At 38.8% G+C, this 25,128-nt stretch overlaps 1 protein-coding gene across 1 annotated transcript; it reads left to right on the plus strand.

Annotated features, from left to right (window-relative positions):
• The first annotated feature begins 19,100 nt into the window (after positions 1–19,100).
• LOC141435889 (uncharacterized) lies at positions 19,101–23,066 on the plus strand. Its single transcript, XM_074098727.1, has 2 exons — positions 19,101–22,475; positions 22,774–23,066. Exons 1-2 carry the CDS (start codon positions 22,244–22,246, stop codon positions 23,064–23,066), a joined length of 525 nt encoding a protein of 174 aa, XP_073954828.1. The 5' UTR covers positions 19,101–22,243.
• The last annotated feature ends 2,062 nt before the right edge of the window (positions 23,067–25,128 follow it).

The following is a 25,128-nucleotide window of genomic DNA, read 5'->3' on the forward strand; positions in this document are numbered from 1 at the left end:
GATCATTTTGTTGCGACGCCGACATTTTTCACGCGCAAAACAAACACGGCCGGTCAGCTGGTCACGGCCGCCATTGCATACGCAGCGCCACCAGTGGCCAAATAGGAAACTATTTTACGATGTGCCCGGTATAGAGCTAGGAATATCGACGAATGCGTTGCTCTAATCGATCCGCCGTATTATTTCTCAGGCACATGGTGATATGCCTGGCCAACGTTTAGGCATATCATGAAATGGCGGCGTTTCACGATATGCCTAGGAATTTCGTGATCTGGCGGATTTTGCGATCGGCCGCCGACATATATACTCCAATAATTATTCGTGATAGACTTTTATATTCTTTAAAAACTAACAAATGTTTATTAATGGTTTTTAAAGAAAATAAAAGTCGCATAATTATTGGAGTAGACACATAAACTTATATATTATAATTAACAGTTCTAGAAAACAGACCACTTTTTTAATTTTCATTACATTTTTATGGAATAATCGAAAAAAACTAACAAGAATGCAAGTTGCCAGGGCTCAGGCCTGGAATGTCTGTTTTCCTAAAATGTACAATTTTCAAAACGTTTGCGTTTTCACAATGTTAGTACCTCTATTTTGTCAGCTTTCTCAAAATGTCTGCTATTTAAAATGTGTACAATCTCAGGAAGTCGTCTATTCATAATGTTTACATTCCTATAATATTAGCATTACCATAATTTCTGCTTTCCCGTTATGTTCACTTTTTTAAATAGGCTATAGTCTGCTTTATTTTCAAATCAATGTTCTAAATGTAAAAGGTTTAATTCCTTGCATACCTACTTACTCTTTGATAACATAAACACTATACCAAATATAAAATTACTGGCATTCAAGATAACATTAATGACCGTTTCGTACCCGAACGAAGGGATTTGCGTAGTTCAGTTTTTTACTAAAATCAATGCTTATAAATGTGAAAGTAACTCAGTCTGTCTGTCGTTACTCTTTCACGGCTAAACCGCTGAACCGATTTAGATGAAATTTGAAGACCATGATTGGAGACATTTGGGAATAAGACTTTTCTGGAAAGCCAACGTTATAAGAAGGCGGATATTTTGCGGTTGCATACATTTTGAGAATAAGCACTTTCTGAAAAGCGAACATTATACAAAAAACTGTCATTCTTGGAGACAGGCAATTTCAAATAGCTGACATTTTGAGAAGCTGACATAATGCAAAAGACGTGTGGACATTCTGAAAAGCAGACATTTTGCGAAAAATACATTTTAGGAAAACTGATATTTCAGGCCTGAGCCGTTGCCAGCTCAGCAGGTATAAACGCTCTTTCCTCCGACAAGTCTGATCCAGCTTCTTCTAATTGTGTGCATATTTTTTGTATTCTCGTAAAAAGTTCTTTTAATTATGTTTCTCGTTATACTTTAATTCACTTAACTGTCATCGTAAAAATAACTTGCTTCTAACTCCTTTTTCTTTAAATACTTCTTCAAAATTTTTAAACATTTTAAAAGCAGTGTCTTTCCTTACATATTCTAAGTGGCTGTCGGCTACCGTGGAAATTAAGATGGTCTGTGCCCGCGCTCCATCTTCGAGTTTGCTACAGTTTTCGAATATTTTTCTTCTTGCATTGCCTAGATGCACATGTTTTCCTTTAATTCATTTTTAATACTAAATGACCAATTATTGAATCCATCTTCTTCGAATTGAACAATATTGTATTTGTTATAATTTTCTTTGCTCTCTGCCATTTTTTCTTGACTATGCAGCTTAGTCTACGCCCGTACGCCGACGAAGTGTATATTTTCCTTCACTTTTTACTCGCAGTAGGTACACATCTGGGCCCAAAACTATTATTATATTTTTATGAGGCGCAGGTTTTCCTCACATTAAAACATTATCATTGTAGTTATACTTCTTTTATTTTGTAGGGGTCCAACCAGTTGCTACGTCAGCTCATGTGCAAGTTCACTTGTACTTGAATATGAGCTGAAACGGCGTTTTACAATATAGAGGCTAGCCAGTCTGCTCCCACCTGCCGTCGCGGTTTACCGCATTCCGGTTTTGTAACTTGTGTATTGTGAAATCTAAATAACTGTAAACTTGAGGTGTTTTATTAAACTTTAATTGGTTAAAATATAATCTATAATTTATCGCCTGTTAGGAAGTCCCAACAATTTCTTCAAAAAGAGCATAGTGGTACAGACTTTTCCTTTTGACAGCTGCGCTACCACGAGCTTTGATTTAATGTGGTATACTACCCTTGGTTTTCATTTGGCATGAGAAAAAACGTTAGTGTTGTATTATTTCAACAAAATGGGATATGAAACATATGCCTGCACATGCAGCTTATTCAACTGGTGTGGCGTTCCTCGTAAATAAAAGATGAACATTATCAGGGGTTTTGTCGCCTCCTGAATGAAATAAACAAAGATGTCACGAAATAATTTAATTGACAAAAAAGACAAAGGGAAACACGTAGGCAACAGTTTATACCCTTATTTTAGATTCTAAGCTACGATTTCGGGTGCAAAATAGCACGCGCGCATGTCAATGGCAAGCAACAAGCGTGGACCGCGGTGACAATGACAAGGCAAGTGATGCGCAGCAGTTCTCGCTTGGAGCTCGAAACCGTAGTGTGAGCGCGATGGACATAATAATATCGTCCGCTGTATTCCTCCCTGTAGCGGGACTGCCCGCGGGACGATCGCGTATAAGGTAATGTCCTGATCACACGTACCGAGTAGAGTGGCGAGAGAGTGTCCTCGACCGAGTGCTCGGTTCGTGTGTACTACTAACGCTCGGGCTCGGGCCAATAGCCCCCTCCTCCTCCGCCGCCCCGCCGTGGCCCACGACGTAATAACAATACTCCGCGAGTCACACTCGACTAATCAAAACGAATGGGGATGCCAGATGACCCAGATGGTTCAGGTTTGGCGGGATTCTCCCGAATTTTAGTATGTGCTCCCGACTGCCAACAAAGTCAAAAAAATCATAAAACGTAAAACAATACAATACAATAGAAAGACTTTATTGTACACCAGAAATAACAACTACTTACTACAATCACAACACCAACAACAACAACTTCATTATATAAAACAATAATTTATAGTTCCAAATGCTTGCACCGAATGACAGTAAATCCCTTTTCTTGGCATAGTACCTAACACCCAGTAACAGCCGTTATGCAGAATTTTAAAAAATCACGGCTATTTTTAAAGCATTTTTTACTGATTGTTTTCCTGGTTGTAGTAAATGGAAAAAAATACTTTATTTAAGAATTATTTGATCTTGCCATGTTAGCGGGTAAATGGTGATAAGGGTCAAAAAATGTAATATATATATATATATAGATATATGTATATGTAATATATATATATATATATATATATATATATATATATATATATATAAATATTGTTGAGGATCTTACGGGTCTTGTCTTGATCAGCTTCGGAATTCTTGCGCTCCTTTCTCCTTTCTTTCTAGCCTGCCTATAGTGAGGTCTAGGGTGCAACTCGGGCAGAATGATTCTTTTTATTTAAATATAAATAATTAATTTATTGTGTCTTCGTTACGATAGGTTTACAAAAGTGAAAAAATTAGTGAGAATGACTCGATACAGTTTAAGAGTGGAGCTTATAAAGCACCAGGGGGGGGAGAGGGGCAGCAGGGCCGCGGCGTGCGCGGCGCTTGCTGCTTTATCGACTTGCGTTCCTTGTTACGTCCGTTGATAGTACATTGTGTACTCTGCTAGATGGCGCTGCGATGCGATGCGTTAACATGCCGCCGGCCTTGGAAGACTCGACTTCCAACGACCTCACACGTTGCTGGGCACGTCTACGATGTCAGGTGCTTGCACTGGCAGCGGGCAGATCTTCGAAAACGTCCTCTGGATTGTTCCCGTTGCCGTTCGTATTTCAGCTGCTCGCGATACGCCGTCCTTTCCTGAATATGTCCGCACGATTCGGCCGAGACGCCATTTCAAGGGTGGCAAATTGTCTTCCATTATTAAAACGAGCATATTTTCTTGTAGGCTCGATGTGTTCGCCTTCCACTTAGTACGTGTCTGCATTTCCGAAACATCTTTCTTTGACCAGCGCCTCCAGAAGTGCTGCCGCATCTGCTCGTCTCTGTCATACATAGCGCAGCAGGCGATGGGGAACAGCCTCCGTCAGGTCTTCACAGGCGGGCGCGGTCAGAGGCCTTCCTATGAGGAAATGAGCAGGAGTGAGGGGAGTCAGGTCATAAGGATCGGTAGAAAGGGGCGACATGGGACGGCTAGTAAGTACAGCTTCGATAGAAGTTAAAACAGTTGTGAATTCTTCGAACGTCAATCGAGCGTTGCCTATAATTCTACGGAAATGATGTTTACAATTGCGTATCCCTGATTACCACAGACCACCAGTGAGGACTATAGGGTAAAATGAACCTAAATTTAATACTTTCATCATTTGCAAAGTCTGCGATATCTTTAGATTTTTTTATAAGTGACGATGAAAATTATTTCTGTGCTCCTACTAGATTTTTACCATTATCAGAATGAATTTCTGATGGTTTACCACGACGTGCAATAAATCGTTTTAATGCTAAAATGTAATCATGTGTTGAAAGACTACAAACTAATTCCAAATGCACGGCGCGCGTCACGAAACAAACAAACAAACAAACAAATGTAACCTTTCACCAATGCACTACCACGTCCTTTACGGTTTAAAATCGATACAGGGCCGGATAATCGACACCGCAATACATAAACGGATAACGTGGATGCAATCGTTCAGCGGGCAAGTTACCGATAATCGGAGCTAAAGTGTTACCTTTCATACGTGTACAAGTAACGCACTGCCTCACTATTTTCCTAGCAAGATTTCTACCGCCTATTGGCCACCAACACTCGCGCACTGTACTTAATAATAACTGCGGGCCGGCATGTAGTAGCCGCTTATGTTTGTCTCTAAACAATAACAAAGTGAAACGATGTTTGCTGCACAATAATACTGGATATTTTTTACTGTAACTAAATTCACTCGCATTGGACAATCTACCATCGACTCTAATCACTTTATTTTCGTCCATAAATACGTGAAGTCCCGAAATATTACAGTTCCGCTTAACGGGGATAGGTAAATTATTGTCTAACGCGGAATATAAGTGCGAAAACATTTGTTTTTGTGCAATGGTAATAAGCGTGCACTTGGATGCGCGGAGCTCGTCAACTGAGAGAGAACCGGTTTGGCGGGGCTGTTTACGCTGCGCTCGGGCATTTGTTATGAATCTAAGTAAATAGGCATAAATTCTTTTTAATTTGTTAAAACTCGAATATCTATTGAAAATATTGAAATCAAATAGGGCGTTATCTACGTTGGTTAATGCGGCGGTTTGAGACTTAAGTTCTAGTAGCTCGCACTCCAGGGAAATGCAACCGTTTTTAACTAAATTTTCATATTTATTTTGTAGCTTTCGCTGGTCCGACTGTACAAGTATTAGTCTGAACATTTTCTCAACGTCTGCGCATGCTACGTACTTATACTGTCGGAACCGCAATAAAATCGAAAAAATATAATTTTGAAGGATAGGACCCGTATACTGAATGTCATTAAGTGACTTATTAGTACTCGTTTTCACACTACCGTTAAATACAACGCGTAGGCGCGTCGTTGTACTTTCGCGGAGTACGCCGTGGTGCGTGAATACAAAATAAGGCGCATCAAAAGTTTTAATACGAGTCATGTGACCTAACTCGATATATTCGTGTAAAAAATCACTGTATAATTTTTTATACAGCGGTAAACGTTCGAATTTACGTTCTAAATTTTTAAATCGCGTTTCAGCTATTTTGTACGAGTCTCCGAGTGAAGTCGCTGGTTCTCGGAGAGGTAGTCGTACACAGAATCTACCGTCTTTATCGCGTACAGTCGTCGTACGAAAAATCTCTTCGCATTTAAGCTCATCTGTTGTGAGCGGTTTAATAATTATTTTAGGTACCTCTTCTAGTTCCCAAAATTTTCTCATACGCATATCTAACGAATCTGAATCTAACGTTTGATTGAAGTTACATTGAACCTCATTTTTCATATGAATTTCTCCAATGCTACCTGATATTAACCAACCTAATTTAGAGTTTAGTAAATAAGGTCCGCATGACAATCGAATTCTTTCTCCATCTAGCAATTCCCAGAATTTATCCGCGCCTATCAAAACGTCTATGTCTGACGGTACGTTAAACGTAGGGTCTGCAAGAGATACCATTATGTTACTCGGCAAGCATAAGGTATTTAAATCTATGTGCTCCGTAGGCAACATAGATGTGATACAAGGCAAAATAAAACACCTAAGTTGTGTCTTGTAATCGCATGACCTTGATCGTAAATTAATATCGCATACATGACTGGAGTTAGTAACCGTTTTTCCTACTCCAGATATTCGAATAGTGGACTGTATTAAAGAAAGATTTAATCGCTTACATAATTTGTCAGTAATAAAACAATGCTGGCTACCGCTGTCAAGAAGCGCACGGGCGCGATGATACTCGTTATTAGCATCAGCAATTTCTATTACCGCGGTGGACAATAGAACCGGTTGCAAACCACTCGTCTTGATTTGCACACTATTATCGCCCGTAATTTCTGTCGCATTAAGATCGCATTTGGTATGGAACGTGGCAGACGTAGTCGGATGGTTGTCGCTACCCGTCAGTTGATGCGAATGTTCGGCGGACTGTGTAACTAAAATGTTATCTAAGTGCAACAAACCATTGTGTCTTTGCTGACACTGCCTGCAAGAACCGAATGTGCAGTCCGAAATAGAATGACCTGATCGTAAGCAGTTGGAACACAATTTCTTATTTTCTACAAATTTTATTCTATCTCGGACAGGTAGGTTTAAAAAACGAACGCAAGTATAAAGTGCGTGTTTCTCGTCACACATTGCACAAAAACGTATTTGTTTCTCTAATCGCTTATTATTCTGTGCGGTTACATAGCTATGAACATGTTGTGATTTATTATGATTCTTATTTAAATTGTTGTTGAATGATTTGCCTTCGTGAACGTGAGTAAATTTAAACGTTTGATTAGACCGTTTGGAACTAACGTTAATCATTTCTAAAGTGTCGGCTCTGTTCTTTAAAAATAAAAGCAAATCATCTAACTTCAGCGATGAGTCACCGCGCTTCTCCTCAGAATTGATAGACCCTTTATGATTCTCCCATTCTTTTTCAGTGGATGAATCTAATTTAGTAACTATTAAATAAATAATGAGGGTATCCCACGAGTGGGTTGGTTCCCCAATCGTTTTTAAAGCTCGTAAATTTCTATTAACGGTGTCTATCAATTTTCTAATCTGCGCAGGCGATTCCTGTTGAATAGTTTGCAGCGTAAACAGTGATTTCACGTGATTATGAATTAGTAGACGATTATTATGGAATCTATTCACTAATAAGTCCCATGCGTGAGTGTAGTTGGCTGCGGTAAATTCTAAAGCACTAATAACCTGTAGGGCAGTATCACTTAACGACGATCTTAGGTAATGGAATTTTTGGATCGCGTCAAGGTCATCGCGTTTATGTATCATGGTGATATACGAATTTTTAAATTCTAACCACTGATCATAAGAGCCGTTAAAGGACGGTAGTTTGATATCCGGTAATTTAATCGAAACTGACCTGTGCGTAGTGCATTGGGAATTAATTTCGCTACTCTTAGCAACCAATCTACATTTAGCAGTTGCTAAAATACTAAAATAAAGTTCTTCAAATTGTTCGCGATATTCTAACTGACTCGATAATTCTTTTTCGTCTATTTTAGCCTCAATCTCGCACTGAACGGTATTAAAAGCTCTCAATAAATCTTCTAATTCTTGAACTCTTAATTTTAATTCAGCCATTTCAGTATCGCTTAATGCGTTTATTGGAAGTTTACTGAAATATTTTTGGAATAAAGTTATGCGTAGCTTAGTTGCACCTCTTTGCCGTTTGAGGGCAGACAAACGATCCAAACTACGTTCGCGTTTATTGGGAGATTTTGGCAATTCTAATTTATGGTTATCACTCGCGGAAGCCTGCCTAAACTCATCGTCACTCATACTGGGGTCTGTAGAAATAAGGAACACTTACTTGAATAAATACGTGACCCACAGAGGTCGCGATAAAAGCGCGGTGGCGGACGGTAGGCAAAGCTCGATCGACGCGCCGCACAAGCTGCTTACTAAAAATGAGAAATCACAACTCTGTATTAATTATTGTACTTTAGGATGGGATAAGGATGGATTCGGAAGGTCTGACCGTTTCTCGCTGAAGTCTTCTCTTCTGCGACGGAGTCCAGTTGTGATCCGGGTCGAAGGCCAAAATGTTGAGGATCTTACGGGTCTTGTCTTGATCAGCTTCGGAATTCTTGCGCTCCTTTCTCCTTTCTTTCTAGCCTGCCTATAGTGAGGTCTAGGGTGCAACTCGGGCAGAATGATTCTTTTTATTTAAATATAAATAATTAATTTATTGTGTCTTACGATAGGTTTACAAAAGTGAAAAAATTAGTGAGAATGACTCGATACAGTTTAAGAGTGGAGCTTATAAAGCACCAGGGGGGGAGAGGGGCAGCAGGGCCGCGGCGTGCGCGGCGCTTGCTGCTTTATCGACTTGCGTTCCTTGTTACGTCCGTTGATAGTACATTGTGTACTCTGCTAGATGGCGCTGCGATGCGATGCGTTAACAAATATGAACAATAACACGAAATTCGCGTAAAAATTTCAAGTGTAGCTTTGCCGGCATTCTTATCTTCGATCCACAGCACGCTAGATCTCGCAGGTAGAATACTTAAAGCCCCAGCGGGCATTAACTGCGAGATTGCATGCTTGAACGAGGCACGAATGCCTGGCTAGCTGGACAGAGTCCAAATCTCCCGTCGAAACCACATAGGCAAAGGGCCTGGGATACAATAGCTTCCGTCACCACCTTACAGACATTAGTAGAACCTTCAACAGGCAGGGACCGGGCCAGACTGTTAGCTGTGTCCAAGCCAGAATCTGGTTACTGGCTCCATGCATACCCCTCGCCCAACACTGTGACTTTTATCGACCCAAACACTCTAGGCATAGCTGTTGGTCTCCAGCTGGGAGTTGGGATCTGCGCAAGTCACAATTGTGTTTCTTGTGGGCTCCTGTGGACGGTCTCTCCTGCTCCTCGGGCGCCGGCCGCCTGACCCGCCACGCCGCTCAGAATGTCATTCTCTCTCTCTCTCTCTCATTCACCCCCCCCCCCCATCAGCAGCCGCGGCACACGCACCACAAACGAGCTGAAGTACACGTAGTGGCGCGACTGCAGCTGGAACACCCTCAGCGTGTATCCGCTCTTCCGGCGGACGTATTCCACCACATCTGCGACTGCGACAGTGTGATGCAGACGCGACACATACAGTGCCGTGTTCGGTGTGGCCGCCCTGATTTATGAGTGAATCGAAGAAGAAGTTTAAAAAAATAAAATTGTATCTGTGGTATTGTGATTGACAGATCATGCGGTACATATTGTTTTGTATTATGTTATACAATGCTAATAAATCTCTTAATATTAAAGTATTACATATTTCACTTCTAAAATAATTATAAAACATGGCGCAGTCGACAAATCGCTATATTTACAGTGTATGTCTCAAGACTTCGTGATTGAGGATTGTCAAGTTTAAGACAGATAGAATTTGTTGTCAGCATGGAACAGAATCCAGTGAAATTGCCTCCGAATTTCGATATTCGCGAGGCAGCAGCATCGGATTGGAAAGCATGGCGCTGCATATTCGAAGATTATTTGGTAGGAATTGGTCAGAACGATGGCAATGACAAAATTAAGTTGTCCTGAGTCAACTAAGGTGGTGCAGTCTTTTAAAATGTCCAAGGATGACAGCCAGAGTTATAGCAAAATATTAGCAGAGATAGAAAAGTATATAACCCAAATTCAAATGAGGTTTTTGAAAGATACAGATTCAATGAGAGAAGGCAAGAAGAAGGGGAGAAATTTGATAACTTCTATACAGGCCTGCGTCAACAAATTGATAAATGCAATTATATGTTGGGAATGGAGGATCAACTGTTAAGTGTTGTCCAAGGAATTTTTGACAAAGGACTTCAGAAAGCAATGTTGAGGATTGAAAATTTAACCCTTGAAAAAGCTGCAAGTATGTGTGTAAACCCATTTTTAAACATCACAGGATTATGTCACTACCATCATTATATATATACGAAGTAGCAGTGTTTGTACACAGAAATCAAAGGTATTTTAAGAAAAATTGCGACGTAATATCGTACAATAATCGCATGTCGAGACAGAGGGACTTACTGTTTCTACCGAAAGCTCGACTTAAACACACAACTCGCAGCCCCTCATCATCATCATCCCAGCCTATATACGTCCCATGCTGGGCACAGGCCTCCTCTTAGAACAAGAGGGCTTGGGCCATAGTTCCCACGCGGGCCCAGTGCGGCTTGGGAACTTCGCACGAACCATTGAATCGCTTCGCAGGTTTGTGCAGGTTTCCTCACGATGTTTTCCTTCACCGCAAAGCTCGTGGTAAATTTCAAATGTAATTCCGCACATGAATTTCGAAAAACTCAGAGGTGCGAGCCGGGGTTCGAACCCACGACCCTCTGCTTGAGAAGCGATAGGTCAAACCACTAGGCCACCACGGCTTCACTCGCAGGCCTCGCAGCCCCTACTTTATGTATAAAGCTATACAACAAATTTCCAAAGACATAATGGAACTCCCCATTAAAATGTTTAAGAAAAAACTATACGCTTGGCTTTGCGAACTGTGTGTTTATTCTATAAAAGATTTCTTAAACATGAAGCCCAAAAACGAGTAAACTTAGTTTTAACTTTTAGATTAAGGTGATCGCTTTATTTTGCTTCATAAGTTTCACAGCTGAACAAAATCAAGTGGTTTTTATTGTTTGCATGCTTACCCAAGCCGAATTTGGCGCACAGTGAATAACATGTATTATGTACCATCTTGTATCTACCCATTTTCTGCAATAAACTTTATCTTATCTTATCTTTGTTTTATTTAAAATCCATGTCTATAAAAAATATATATTGAAGCAGCTTTCTGGGACAGCATTCCCGGAGCGCTCACCTTAGGGATCTTTAAAACACGAGCCTATCAGTCTCTAACGACTGACAACGCACCTGTGATATAGGTAGTGCCACCAGAGTTGAGGTCACACACACAAGAACATATGTACCCATGTAATGACATCAGATTTCATTTTATTTTTAGATTTTCCATGTATGAAACGTGATTTGGTGCTGGATGATAGAAGCGATTTGAACTACAGAATAACAGTTAACTTGAATAATTATTTACCTGAATAACAGTTAACTTGAATAATTATTTACCTGCTTACATACTTTATTATGGACAGTAGTTTTATTGGCTCCTTTTTATTCCGATATTCCCATGGAGTAGGGATTTAATCTTAAAATTTCAACCACTGGGTTTAGAGTCATGAAATTTAAATGAAATTTATTTATATTTAATTATCTTTTCAAAAATAATTTATTTTAGATAAAAATATCCTTAAATTAAGACCATAGATATGGCTGCTGCTGGCTGGTACAGACCTGTGCTTCACCTCGCTGTTGCACCCTGAGTGAAGCAAGGGGATATAACCTAGTCCTGCGTCTCACCCAGGTGAAGCACGGGTGTTCAATAGTCCCTGTGCTCCAACTGATATTATTGTTGGACTTTCTGTCATTATGTAGTCATTTTGCGACCTGAACAACCCGAGATCAACCCATTTTTACTGTCATATTGTCAGTTGGAGCACGGGGACTAGTGCATACCCCGTGCTTTACCCAGGTGAACAGAGAGGTGAAGCACGGGCCTGTACCCCTGCTGGTTATAGATTGGTTCTTCTTTCAGAATAACAGTTAACTTGTACCTACTTTATTACAGTAGAAAAAGTTATAATGCCCTAAATAACTTTTTCTTTCCGTTACGTAGGTTTTTTTTGTATAATTTGAATTTTACAGCACCTTGGTTTTACTGTAATGCTATATTTTTTTATTGGCAAATAAATAAAATATTATTATTAAATTCATGTTCATACCAGAATAGAGTATTCATTTAGAATTAAACATTAAAAGAAAAACAGTGAAACATTTTACTGATGTTTTATTATAGGTTTACTAATTAAGAAAATAAAAGTATAAACGGCGATAAAGTTAAAATATTACACAAAAAATGGATAGTGTAGCGAAGCTAATTTTGACCTGCAAAACAGGAATGCAGCCGACGAATGGCAGATATGGAAGACGATGCTTGAAGATTACATCATCGTGTTGGGCCGCGAGGAGGCAAACGATAAAACAAAAAAGTCAATTCTGAGAAATGTAATAGGGCCTGAGGCAGTCAAAATAATAGCTACCATACCCAGGAGTGAGAATAAAACTTACGAAAAAATGATGTCTTTCAAAGACCAAAGTCAACCAAAGAACATAACAAAGAGACGAACCTTTTGAAAACTTCCTCACCACGTGCAGACGTTAATAAATACATGCAATTATAAAAAAAGTGACAACATTGAAGATGGCTTACTGCGAGACAAAATAGTCCATGGAATTAAAGACAAAGGAACTCAAGAAACCTTGCTCCGCATTGAAGACATAACATTGGAAAAGGCAGCAGCAGTTTGTAGAGCCAGCAAACAAAGTCGCGAGCAAGTTGCCCAAATAAATCAAGAGCCGGAAATACACAGAGTTCAATACCACAACAAACCAAAGTCAGTGAAAAAAATATTTAACTGTCGACGTTGCCAGGCAAAACATGGCCCCAGAGAATGCCCCGCTTATGGCAAATAATGCTCACTGTGTGGAGCCATGGCCCATTTTGCCAAATCTTGCTATACTAAAAACAAACGTATGCAAAAAATTTAGTCGAATAATTGAATGAGACATAAATCGAAAAGGACGAATGAAGAATGAGTCCTAGGAAGACCGTTACGAAATACGATTAAGACTTATTAAGAATGAGACATGTGCAGAATCTGACTTAGAAAGATAAAGACATATAATGAACAAGACGAATAAAGAATGTGTGACAAATATAGAATGAGACGAAATACGAATTGAACGAAAAACGAATGGGACGAATAACGCTGATACCTCGCAAGCATAAGTTTGATGGTATTAAGGTCGATGTATTTTTTCAACCAAGGTGATTGATCGAATGAAAGAATCCTACGTATTTTTTTACATACCACCCCATGCTGCAAACACTGTTTTAGGTTACGCAAATGAATGATGTAGCATTCTTTATCATAAAGTGTGAGTAATGATTTATTTTGTTTACCATAGGGTGGTGCCTTCGTCTCCGGACAAAATGGATATTCATTATGGCTATCATGTAATGATTGCGGGTAAATTAAGTCTACTTCAAGGAATAAGCCTATCTCCGCATCTGTTTCTCGGTTTTCAATATCAAAGTTTTCAATCTCATTCTGAGGGAGCCACCTGAAATTCCCGGTAGGTAAGTGACGGCTCATAGCATGTCCGTATAGATTATTAACATCTAAATAGATGATAAAGGATGGCTATTCATTAGGATTATAATTTTTCATAAATTGATTATTAGCTTTGGCATGTCTGCACATAACTTGGCTGATACCACCACGTATTCCACCCTGTATGAATTGCACCATTTCATAGTCTGTGAGAAGGTCCAACTCGATGCCTGTTGCTAACAGCATAGCATTCCAAGACAAAGAGGTAGCTGTTATATACTGACAAGGGTCTAAGGAATAGGCAGACAGACAAATTTCACGAAAGTTCTCAAAAACATCAGCCAATAATAATACATCTGTTTTTACATATAGATCGCAGTAATCTCCCAACGTTCCTATCTTAAAAGAGTTCCATATCGCTTGCGCATGCTGGTAATCATTATTGGATATGTGTGAGTCACATAATGCACTATAAAATGAAGTTTTATCAGGTAGGGAGGTTTCGTTGAGTTTCTCCCAACAATCAACATGCTCGTATGGATATACCCCTTTACGATGTAACATATCTATTTTGTCTGAGGGCAAGTGGAGTGAAATTATTTTCAAGTCTTTTCTCGATAGGTTTCTTGCAAGATTATCCAAAGATGAATTCATAAACTTATATGAATCAATGAATCTTAAGCTGGTGATTGCGGGAGTCAAAGTGCCTGATGAAAGTTCTATTTTTTTAGTGAAGGAAATGTAATTTTCTTTAGTTTGCGGTATGCATGTTATATCACCACCATCATGTGGCTAATTTTTTTATAAATAAATATGCATCACATCCGCTTACATTGTGAAAGACTATGGGTATGAAAGAAGGTAGTTTATGATTGAGATTGCATTGATAGTGAGCCAGACCCCTTACATAGCCTGTAAGATGACAATGATCGACAACAATAGTATCCTTATCATCTAGTGACAGCTTACAAATGTGACAGACTGTGCTTTTTTTGACCTCAAACTCTTCAGTTGAGCTTCTCCAATTTAAAGGTTTCTTTACAGATAATATAGTATTTACTCTGTCAGCCTCAGCATGTATACACTTTATGAACTCATCAACACAATCTTTACCTCGATGTGATTGAAATTTAGATAGTGACTCATCATACCAACAGTGTGTATATAAAGCAAAACTACATGGTATGTGCTCATGAGTATAGCGAGAATGAATTATTTTACTATCGATAGGTTTTAAAATGGACTCAAAGTCAGCGTAAATGGTGAATGGAACTTTTAACATATGGTGATGATTCATAAACTTAATTACTTTGTTTTTTTCATCTGGTAGTTGTATAACTTTTTTCACACACCCCATCCTAATATGGAGGTTGAGTTTTGATTCGTCAACGAAATAATGTAAACATGAATTACAAAAGTAATATTTTCGCTTATCACTACTAACTTGCTTTCTTATTAGTCTCGACAAATTTTTTATCCAAAAATAATGTTGTTTCCTACCTTTTTCATATTAGTAGTTTCTTTTCCCCATAGTAGTTCCCCATTTTCCCCATATGAGTTGCTGTGCATGGTTGTGTGGCGCGTATCTCACTCACGTAAGCTTCCATATTGTTGAACGAGGATAGCTTGGAGTTAAACAGTTTTCGCAATAGATTGAGTCGCCGCAATAAGCCGCTGTCTGCGTATGCAGCTTGTAGCTTCTTCATGTTTCTTCTGCCGTTAAGGCGCTCATCACGATAGGATAAACTCTCGGAGTCAAAGAAAGGCAAATTTTTCCAATAGCTTTTGCGTCAAGGCGTTGAAAAGCTTCATCTCCTATTTGTGCTTTAAACTGTGCGGGGTTACTTACACAGTCCCAAAGGTCACACATGATCAGAACATTCTTCATAGCGAAGCACCATGACGTAAAATTTTTTGCTCCTTCAAGTTTTTCGATACTTGGAAAAATCGTAGAATTATTTTGTGCCGACGCCGCTGTGGTCGCCGATGGTGACGAGGATTTCCCGTTTGTCTCCATAGCACTTATACTGGGGCCGTAACCTGATATTTATTTGGATAAATAAAATAGGTAGCAGAGATTGATAGTTCCAGTTTTAATTAGATTGAATTGATTAAACACCCGGAAACCTTACCGCCCCACCAGTCGAGAAGGTCGGAGGACCAAATAAGAAGAAGTCAAGCAAACCGTCGAACTCCAAGAAGTATGAAAATTTTAGAGCCAAGAAGAATCAAGATTTTCAGCAACAGTTGACGGCCACGCTATTGAAACGGCTCAAAGTCTCCGATCCAACTACTGTAGCGGCAATTCCGTTACGATCTAGCATAGTGCCTTCACATGTGCCAATAACTTTGAGAGGTTTGCCACGCTTTGTACATCAGCTGTGGCTTCGAATGAGATAATAAAAATAAATAAATATCACGGGACAATTCACACAATTGACCTAGTCCAAAGTAAGCTTAGCAAAGCTTGTGTTATGGGGACTAAGCAACGGATAAATATAATTATATAGATAGATACATACTTAAACACATATTAAACACCCAAGACCCGAGAACAAACATCTTTACCATCGACAAACAGAATGTTACACCCGTTCTGCCTACCCTTAACCCGCAGATCATTAACGGTTACGTGACATATGCTCCGTCACATGTCGCCCAGCTGCTAAATCACTTGGAACAACCACTGCCTACTCTCAATGCTAACATTGTAGCAGCTAGATCAATGGAAGACCTACCCAATATTATTTGTGAGGAGGTGCAAATTCAAGCGCCAGGAGGCCCATCAATGGCTTCCGATCCAGTCAAGCCTCAAGAGCATTCTGGACTCCAGCTGTACCTACTCCGGAGCAACGAAAAATCTTCAGAGAGATAATATCCTCTATGGACTCGAAGAAAGGATTCAACATCCAGTGTGACATAACACACGGTGAGGGATCATCTATTCAAGCAGTTAGATTCCTTGACATCTACGATCCCGAAGAAGATGAAACACTGTATTATATGAATACAGCTGTCCCTTTGAGGAGCAACTCGCACCCGCTCTAATGTTGGGATATGAGCACCAGTTCGACCGCAGTTCGCGGTTTTGCACTCGCTATGCCAGGATGATCTGTTATCATAAATAGGTTTAACACTTTTATCTGTCTTGTCGCCAATAGGAGAATAATCTTTTTTTCCTGAACCACCACCACTATTCTCCAAGTACTGTCCAAACTTGTTCACTGGCATCTTGCTTCTGATTAGGTTGGAGAGGTGACAGGGGATTTTATACAATCACTACTCATAAGAGCTTCAGCTGCTACTCATAACAGGCTGGTTTGAATACGCTATAGACGATAGCTGCTGTCTCTAACAGGCTATCTCATCATAGGTTGGTTTGAATAGGCTATAGACGATAGCTGCTGTCTCTGTCAGGCTATCCCATCATAGGCTGGTTTGAATAGGCTATAGACTATAGCTGCTGTCTCTAACAGGCTATCTCATCATAGGTTGGTTTGAATGCTAGCTGCTGTCTCCGACTGCTGCTGCTGCTGCTGCTGCTGCTGTCCTCGCTTTGTTCATTAACTGTTGAATATGAATTAAATGTTCCCTCATCTTATCCAAATACTCGAGGCCGCGATCGATATTACAATCGCAATATACAACATCTTCAAATTTCCGTTTCACGCACATTAACTTTGCCATTTCAGCTTCGATCTTGATGTAATCTTCCTTCTCCGCCATATATGTAACAGACCGACAATGGCAGTAGTTGTATGCGTAGCACTGAACGCACGCAATTCCATCGAGTTCAACATCTGGACGCTCGAAGAAGTTGATTTTCATTGCAAAGTAATAATAATGTTCTTACCTGTCTCCTGGGCATCATAGTCGTATTCTTTGTAATACCGCGTATACGAATTCAAATCCAAAGTCGATGATGGTGTTGACGAACGAGAGCGAGAACGATGTCTCTTTCTTATTTTTTTCCTCATGTTTTCTTATCTTTCATAGTATGCTACCATATTCGATATCTTTAGACTTGAACCTGGATCGTTTTTTTTCCCCATTTTCAGTTTGTTGTGATTTCGACAGCACAAAAACACGTAATGAAGCTATGACAGTGCGGGCGCAGTATTGTCAGCGCAGAGTGGAGCGGGAGGGAAATGGGAAAGGGATTATTTTTTAAATATTATGTCTCTAAATGTGTGAGGAAGATAGCACCATCTCATGTTCTGCTGCAAGTAATAATTAATCGTCTTCGGTTGAAACCCGAAGTATAATCAATGTTTAACTGAGTCATCGAAGTGAGTTATTTTGTTTATTTGTGTAAACAAATCTATTTATTAATTTAAAGTGGACTAAATGTTTCAAATGTGTATTCGAAATTAAAGTATTATTATTCTAAGAAAGGAATGAAATACTATATAACAAGTTGAATACTTAACCAAGAAAAAATATGATAAACTTCAGCAGTTTAATAAGTTCCTGTTATCTTACGTGACAGATATTTTTGATGCTGTTTTTTTTAGTTCATATACCTACGTACGAGTACAGAGACATGAATACATAAATATCAATTTAACAGTCTCAAATTTTTAAATAGATAATTATTAAAATTGCTGTATTATTTTTATTTCATTTAAACTGCAAAGTTGTTGTCGCAAGTGCAACTAATCAGTGTTACAAACTTATAATAAGTTCCTTTGCTAAAACTTCATTAGAAGTATTCAGTTTCCTACTTATTCCACCATTTTTACCACTTGTAAAGAAACAAGTGCAAAAAAAAACACTTCCATTGAACAAAAAACTAAGTAAGTACAATATCACACAAAACATTGATTTTCTTTGAAGATATGTGCAGCTTTGAGGGGGATAATAAAAAAAAAAACAAGTTTATGATTTTAAAGAAACTTGAAGGCACAAAATCAGTTTTTATTACACTTATCAAGTTTAAGTTTTTGTCAGAAATGTAATCCATACTATATTATAAATGCGAAAGTGTGTGTCTGTTAACTCTTTACGCTTGAACTGCTGAACTCATTTAGGTGATTAATTTAAGACAGTTCGAGTCCCGGGGAATTAGATTTTTATCCTGGAAAATACACATTACGCGTGCGAGAGTGATAAACAAATTCTGGTCAGACAAAATCGCGGGTGAAAACTAGTTTAAAACATTCACATTTTTAAAAGAACTTGTGTTTAAAGTAAGTTAAAAACCTAAACCATGTAAAAAAAAACAATAATAAAAAAAATTGTGCACACCAATATATTCTTTCTGCTTTAGGCAATTGTATATTGACAAGGAAGTTGAGCACAGGGCAGACATTTTGTGTAGCTTTGTAAATAGAATATAATACATATGAAAGGATTTAAGAACAGATGGCAACCACAAACTGGAAGATACTGCATAGGCAGCCCTCCCACTAGGGTAGACCAGTAATGTCAGGAAAATTGTGTTGTTTTACAATCTTCATTCAACAGTTGGACCCCTTCTGTTTGGTGATGATCCAGATCCATGCAGTCTCCTCCTAAGAAAATATCAATTGACAATATTAGATAGGCAGTCACTGACTGAGTCTATAATTTTTGTAGGTAACATTACTCAATCGCAATCCTGAATTGCAGTTAGTCTGTCAAAATGGTTACATGAGCGAAGCTATGTGTAAAGGCAAGTTCATAATTCCATACTATTATTTAATGTTATATATGCGAAAGTGCCTGTCTATCTGTCTGTTCCTGCTGAACCAATATAAATGAAATTTTGTACAGAGATAAATAGTATGTACCGGCTATCTTATGCCGTACGGGGGGTGGGGGGGCTGGCCTGGAGCACAAGAACTTGAGGCCGTTTTGAAAACTAAAGAAAGTTTTCTTAAAAACATTATTTCTCCGTTTTTTGGCCTTTTGGGTGTCCCATGGGCTGTGGGCACGGGTCCCGTGTACCCTTATAGTAGAGACAGGATTTGTAAAGAGGGAAGAGCAAAGGATAGTTTTTATCAAGGAGCGATAAAAGAATTCGAGGTAGACCAACCAAGTCGCAGGCAACGGACAATACCTATTATGTGCATTTATATTACCATCTTTTCAAGAGATAAAGAACAGTTTTTCGAAATCTGTTTGTCAACAAAACATTGTATGTAAAATTGAGATAATATTGAATTCTCGAGAAGTATTAGTAGCATTATTCGCAATATTTAGTTTTAAGCCAGATATGGAACAGGAAAATATGAAAAAAAAAATGCATCAACAGTACGATTGGTAAATAAAACAAAATTCTTACCTACCTGTCAAAGCTGCGAACATTGGTCCCAGCCTCACCCAACAAACAATTGCAGGAAACTCCCATTTCTACAATTTCCGCATCCTAAATCTTCAACTTGTGGTAAGGCACAGCATTTATTTGGTAATAAATAAAAATTGATCATCTTCAATTCAATGATTTCGTCCTTTAGCAAAGGTCGTACGCATCATTATCACTCTTTTTCTGGCGGCCCATCGTTGATTTTAGGAATTTAATTTTTCCACATACAATAAGAAGTAAATTTCACTTTACTTTTAGTTATTTTAGTTTTATTAAGTAGAGCAGGTGGTCTTGTTACGTACAATGGCCTCCATCTTTAATTTACGTTACTTCGAGTTGATCGAGCACACGCAATCTTAATAGTGACAGACGGAAGACGCGAATGTTTCGTTCAACACTTGTATCTATATGCAAATGAGCCTTATGTGGTAGACAGCCTAAACCTTCAAATGTGTCAGAGTAGGTATTAACAAGTGACTTTACTGACCTTTGATTTTGGCAATTTTTTTCCAAAATTGCCGTTAAAAATTCCGTTGACCTTTAAACATTGAACGAGTCATAGATCTCAAGTCCCTCGTCTCCTATAGCATTGAGCAAAATTGCGATCTTTTTCTTTTCTGGGAGCTTCTCAAGATGGTTTGCCTCACAATATATTTCGAATTTCTGCTTCCATTTTCTCCATTTTTCTGAGTTAGCGCACTCCGAAGATGAATCTGCCTCACAATATATTTCGAATTTCTGCTTCCATTTTCTCCATTTTTCTGAGTTAGCGCACTCCGAAGATGAATCGCCATTTTGAATACCATGACATAACCGTTTCAATCCGATAGCTAGGATTACATTTTGAGATTACATTTTCTATTTCTTTTTGCATTTTCTTTTGTCTTCTTTCTTGACTTTCTTTTTCTTCTTGACACCATGTGTGATTGGGATGTAGGTTTTAGTGGGCTTCGACGACTCTGAATGTATTTAATTAAAATTTGGAAAGGAGCGCAAATTAGACACCAGCCATGTTCGATCAAAGACCATCTTTATTTTTTAAATCATTCTATACCACAGACAATGATACAATGCGCTTCATAAAAGGACCAAGTTGAGTACCTAAATCCGTAAGCCTTAGTGAAATGAGTTAATAAGTAAAAATTGTTCTTTTGGCGTTACTGCGATGGGCCGTCTGTGTAAAAATGAAGAATCTCTGTCCTGTGTGTGGTGTCCTTTCCTTTATCATTTCTATCACAGGGGATAGATGTGCCCAGATCGCCAGTGGCTGATGGTTAGTGTCGTCCGACATCGTGTAAAAAGACTGCGCCTCAACTTTCCAACAAACCATACCTGTGTGCAAAGATATTTGGCGCTTGGATGCGCCAAAGTGTATGCTTTGTACTTCACATGCCAGTTACGCTTCGTAAGATTCCGAGAAGTCACAGACATTCATGATTTTGTAGCTCAGAAACAGCTTTTTGATATTCTTTCTTCTGATTTACATTATTAAAGTGGTGTTTTTTAAATAAGATCAAATCACTTTTTGGGTTCTAATGGTCTTAACTTCTTTCTTTGTTCCTTCGTCTTTCTTTTCGTGTATATGTTCTATTCTTTCCCCTTGTAACCATTTTACTTTCCGATTTGATCGGTCTTCTGTAGCCTGATAGAACTGTACCTTATTATTCTTGAATTGCCAACAGGTATGGTACATGCAGTTGTAGTTATTTGTGTCGCAGTAGTTTCTAAAGCTCCTTTCCTGGTGCCGCAGATGATTCGATGTTTTAGCAGCGCAGCATGTAGAAAGTCTATATGCAAAAATCTAAAAGAATTTACAGTTAAGGGCTGGCCACCAAAAAATCAATTAGGAATTCTGAGCAATGTAAAATGTAATAATGTACGAGTATTTTCTCGGTATGGAATACCAGAAGTGGTCAGGTCAGATTGTGGAACTCAGTTTAAATCAAAATTTAAATCATTTGCTGATGAGTATGGGTTAAAAACAGTCACCAGCAGCCCTTATTTTCCACAAAGTAATGGTATGGCAGAATCAGGGGTAAAAAAATCTCGAAGTCTGTTGTCTAAGAATGAGGACATTCACATAGCCCTTTTGATATATAGGAATACTCCAACAGAATTAGGATATAGTCCTGCAAAAATGATGTTTAATCGCAAATTAACAGATGACCTTCCAATGCCAGTTAATAAACTCAATAAAACTGTACAATTTAACAATAATATTAAAGTGTAAATTGGAAAAAAGCACCAAGATGCATATTATTACAATACGAGTAAAAGGCATTGTATTTCGCTGCACAGTCTTCTCATGATAATAACTCATGTAGTATTCGTATTCTACAGCCGTTGACCACGTATGTAAAGAGTAAGTTTCTAAACGAAAAAACGTCTTACTCGCACTAGTTTTCCCGCGCGCATAGCTGTCATTTGTCATTCTCGTTTTCGTGCAGCCAACGACTACAATCATTTTTGCATCATTCGCGTAGAAAAATGCCGAAAGACAAGGAGAATTCATTGGAAAGAATCAAGAAGAAGTTACGTAGACTTGAACGGAAATTAAAATCACGTTCAAGGACACGATCCCGTTCTCCCTTCCCCATGAATCATTGGGAATCCGAAAAAGAGCGGTCGGAGACACCGCTAATTTGGGAACCAACTGAGGAACCAGAACAGAATAATCATACGGAAGAGCAGGAACAGAATATTGATCATACCGAAAAAGGTAAGTCAGTGTTCACAACGTGCCTAATTTTCGTGATGCGTTTTATCTCAAGGGTAAACACCTTCACTACTCGGTACTTGATAAATGATGCCTAAGGATCACAATTTCCTTTGCATTGCGGTATACTATACACATGGGTATACTCTTTGCTATTATTTAGCATACAGTTAGCATTGCGGTGTACTATGTTGGGTACACTCCTTGCTCCAATATCATGGCGTTCTACTTCATGGGTAGTTCCCTGACTTATTGCGTATGTTATCTTAAACCAAAACTATAAATAGTTTTTTTATTTCAGCTGAAACAATGGTCAGTGCTGAAGTTCTTAAGCTTCTCGGGGAAGCCCCGGAAGAAGTTGGCTATGGGCCGGACTTACTTCCACAAATATGCTCAAGGTGGCAAGGGATTATAAAAAAGGGCCTTGAAAAAGCAGAAAAAGTCAATATTGTTAAGAAATATCTCCCGCCGGCAAATTTTAAATTAGTAGATGCTCCCAAATTAAACCCAGAGGCCCAGGCGGCAGCAGGTGAAAATGTGATCAAAAGAGATAAAGCAATTGAGGCTAAACAAAGCAGGTTTCATGTGCCCTGATTGCTATTGGGCAAGCAATAAATAAATTATGCCAAGCTCCCCCAGGTAATGAAGACATAATGACACTTTTAAGTGATAGTGGTAGGCTTTTATGTGACTACCACCATGCAGAGTCTTCAACCAGAAAACAATTTCTATTGACAGGATTGGAAAACAAAACTGCTCGGGAAGCACTTAAAGATACAGAGGTTGATCAGTGGCTCTTTGGTGAAAACTTAGCCGACAAATTAAAGGCCTCAAAGGCTATAGAGCGATCCAGCAAGGACCTCAGAGGATCCCAGAACAAAACAAAAAGAGTTCAAAACCAATTAAACAATCCAAACAATTTAAACTTCAAGGGCCCAGCCAACAATGTTTACAAACCGAAAACTCAAGGACAAAGACTGGGATACCAGTCCCAGCCATATCAGAAAAAACAAGCAGCAAGGCCATTTCAACCAAGGGTCCATCAGAAACAGCACCAGCAACACTACAACAGTCGGCGCTAATTGAACAGGTGTGTAATAATTATTGTGGCCAGCTCAGATATTTTATGACGCAGTGGCAAAAGATAACCCAAGATCTTAGGATTTTATCCTGGATTTCAGGATATAAAATTCCCTTTTTAAGTCCACCAGAGCAAACAATATTTCCAAAAAACAATAAATTTTGTTCCTTAGAAGCTTTAAAGATAGATAAGTCAATATCTGAGTTGTTAGAAAAAAGGGCCATTGTAAAATGTAAACCAAGTGAGGGACAATATTTATCTAAAATATTCACTGTTCCCAAACCTAACGGTCAGGATAGATTTATTCTAAATTTGAAAAACTTAAACAAATATGTACAAACTGAGCATTTCAAATTGGAAGACATAAGAACATGCATAAGACTAATGACTCCTAAGTGCTATATGGGGACTATAGACCTCAAGGATGCCTACTTCTTGCTAGGCATACACCTCGAGTATAAAAAATACCGGAGGTCATGTGGAAGTCAGATATTTATGAATTTCAGGTTGAATTTATGACTTTTAGCCGGCCATTCAAATACCGTTATGTCTTTTTGGCTATTTAGCCAGTCTTTGACAATTTTGGACTTATGCACTGAAGAATTATCGTGAACCAGGTAAATTTGTCCTTCAGGATATGCCACACGCACTGACGGTAGCATTACGTCCTTCAACACTTCGAGGTATCGCTCACTGTTCATGCGGCCGCCTATTTCCACTAGCTCGCCTGGGCCCATTGAAGACATCCATCCCCAGTAACCTAAAACAGTTTACCTTTTAAAATCTGCTGCAACATGTGATCTAAGAAAACTTCAAAAGAATATTAAATACACGCCTTGCACATGATTTAAATAAATGTGATAGTTACACAAAAATAGTAAAAAGATTTTTATTATTACTTCTGTGGTTATTTACCTAGTGTTAAACGCCCGCTTGTTCTGAGATCTAATACGTTGTTGGGGTTATACCTCTCCCCACTTCTTCTCCACAAATTTTCGCCCATCCTTATCTGACTTAAAGCACTTTTCGTCAGTAAATATAACTATTTCGTTTTCCCAGTCGAAATTTAAGTAACGAGTGGCAAAGTTTACTCTGTTGGTTCGGTGATCGTCAGTAAGCTTAATTTTTCTGGCGGGTTTATAATTATGGATGTTCGCCGCGTGTAGATGTCGTCGAACTGTGCTAAGAGACACTCCAAAAGTTTCAGCACTTGAGCGTGTAGATTTGAAGGGTGCCACTGAGTGAACTTGCACTATATTACGGTGTCGTTCTGATTCATCGGTGTAAGCCACTGGGCGAGGACCTTGGCGATCACATTTCACATCACCCGTCGCTTAATACTTTGTATCCATCTTCGAACTGTTTTTCTCTGTATAGAAGAAAACAATAACATTAGAAATACATGAAACGTGCTATTTTTGAGATATATTTCAACAATAAATATATTATTAAAAACTTACCGTTACACCATATCTCGTGCTATTTTCTTTATAGGTTGCTTTTGTTCCCAGAGAACAACAATTTTAGCCTTCAAAAAGTTGTTAATCGAACCATAATAAAAGCTTTTCGTGAACT

The sequence above is a fragment of the Choristoneura fumiferana genome, chromosome 15 (genome assembly GCF_025370935.1).
Source record: "Choristoneura fumiferana chromosome 15, NRCan_CFum_1, whole genome shotgun sequence".
Taxonomy (NCBI): Eukaryota; Metazoa; Arthropoda; class Insecta; order Lepidoptera; family Tortricidae; genus Choristoneura; species Choristoneura fumiferana.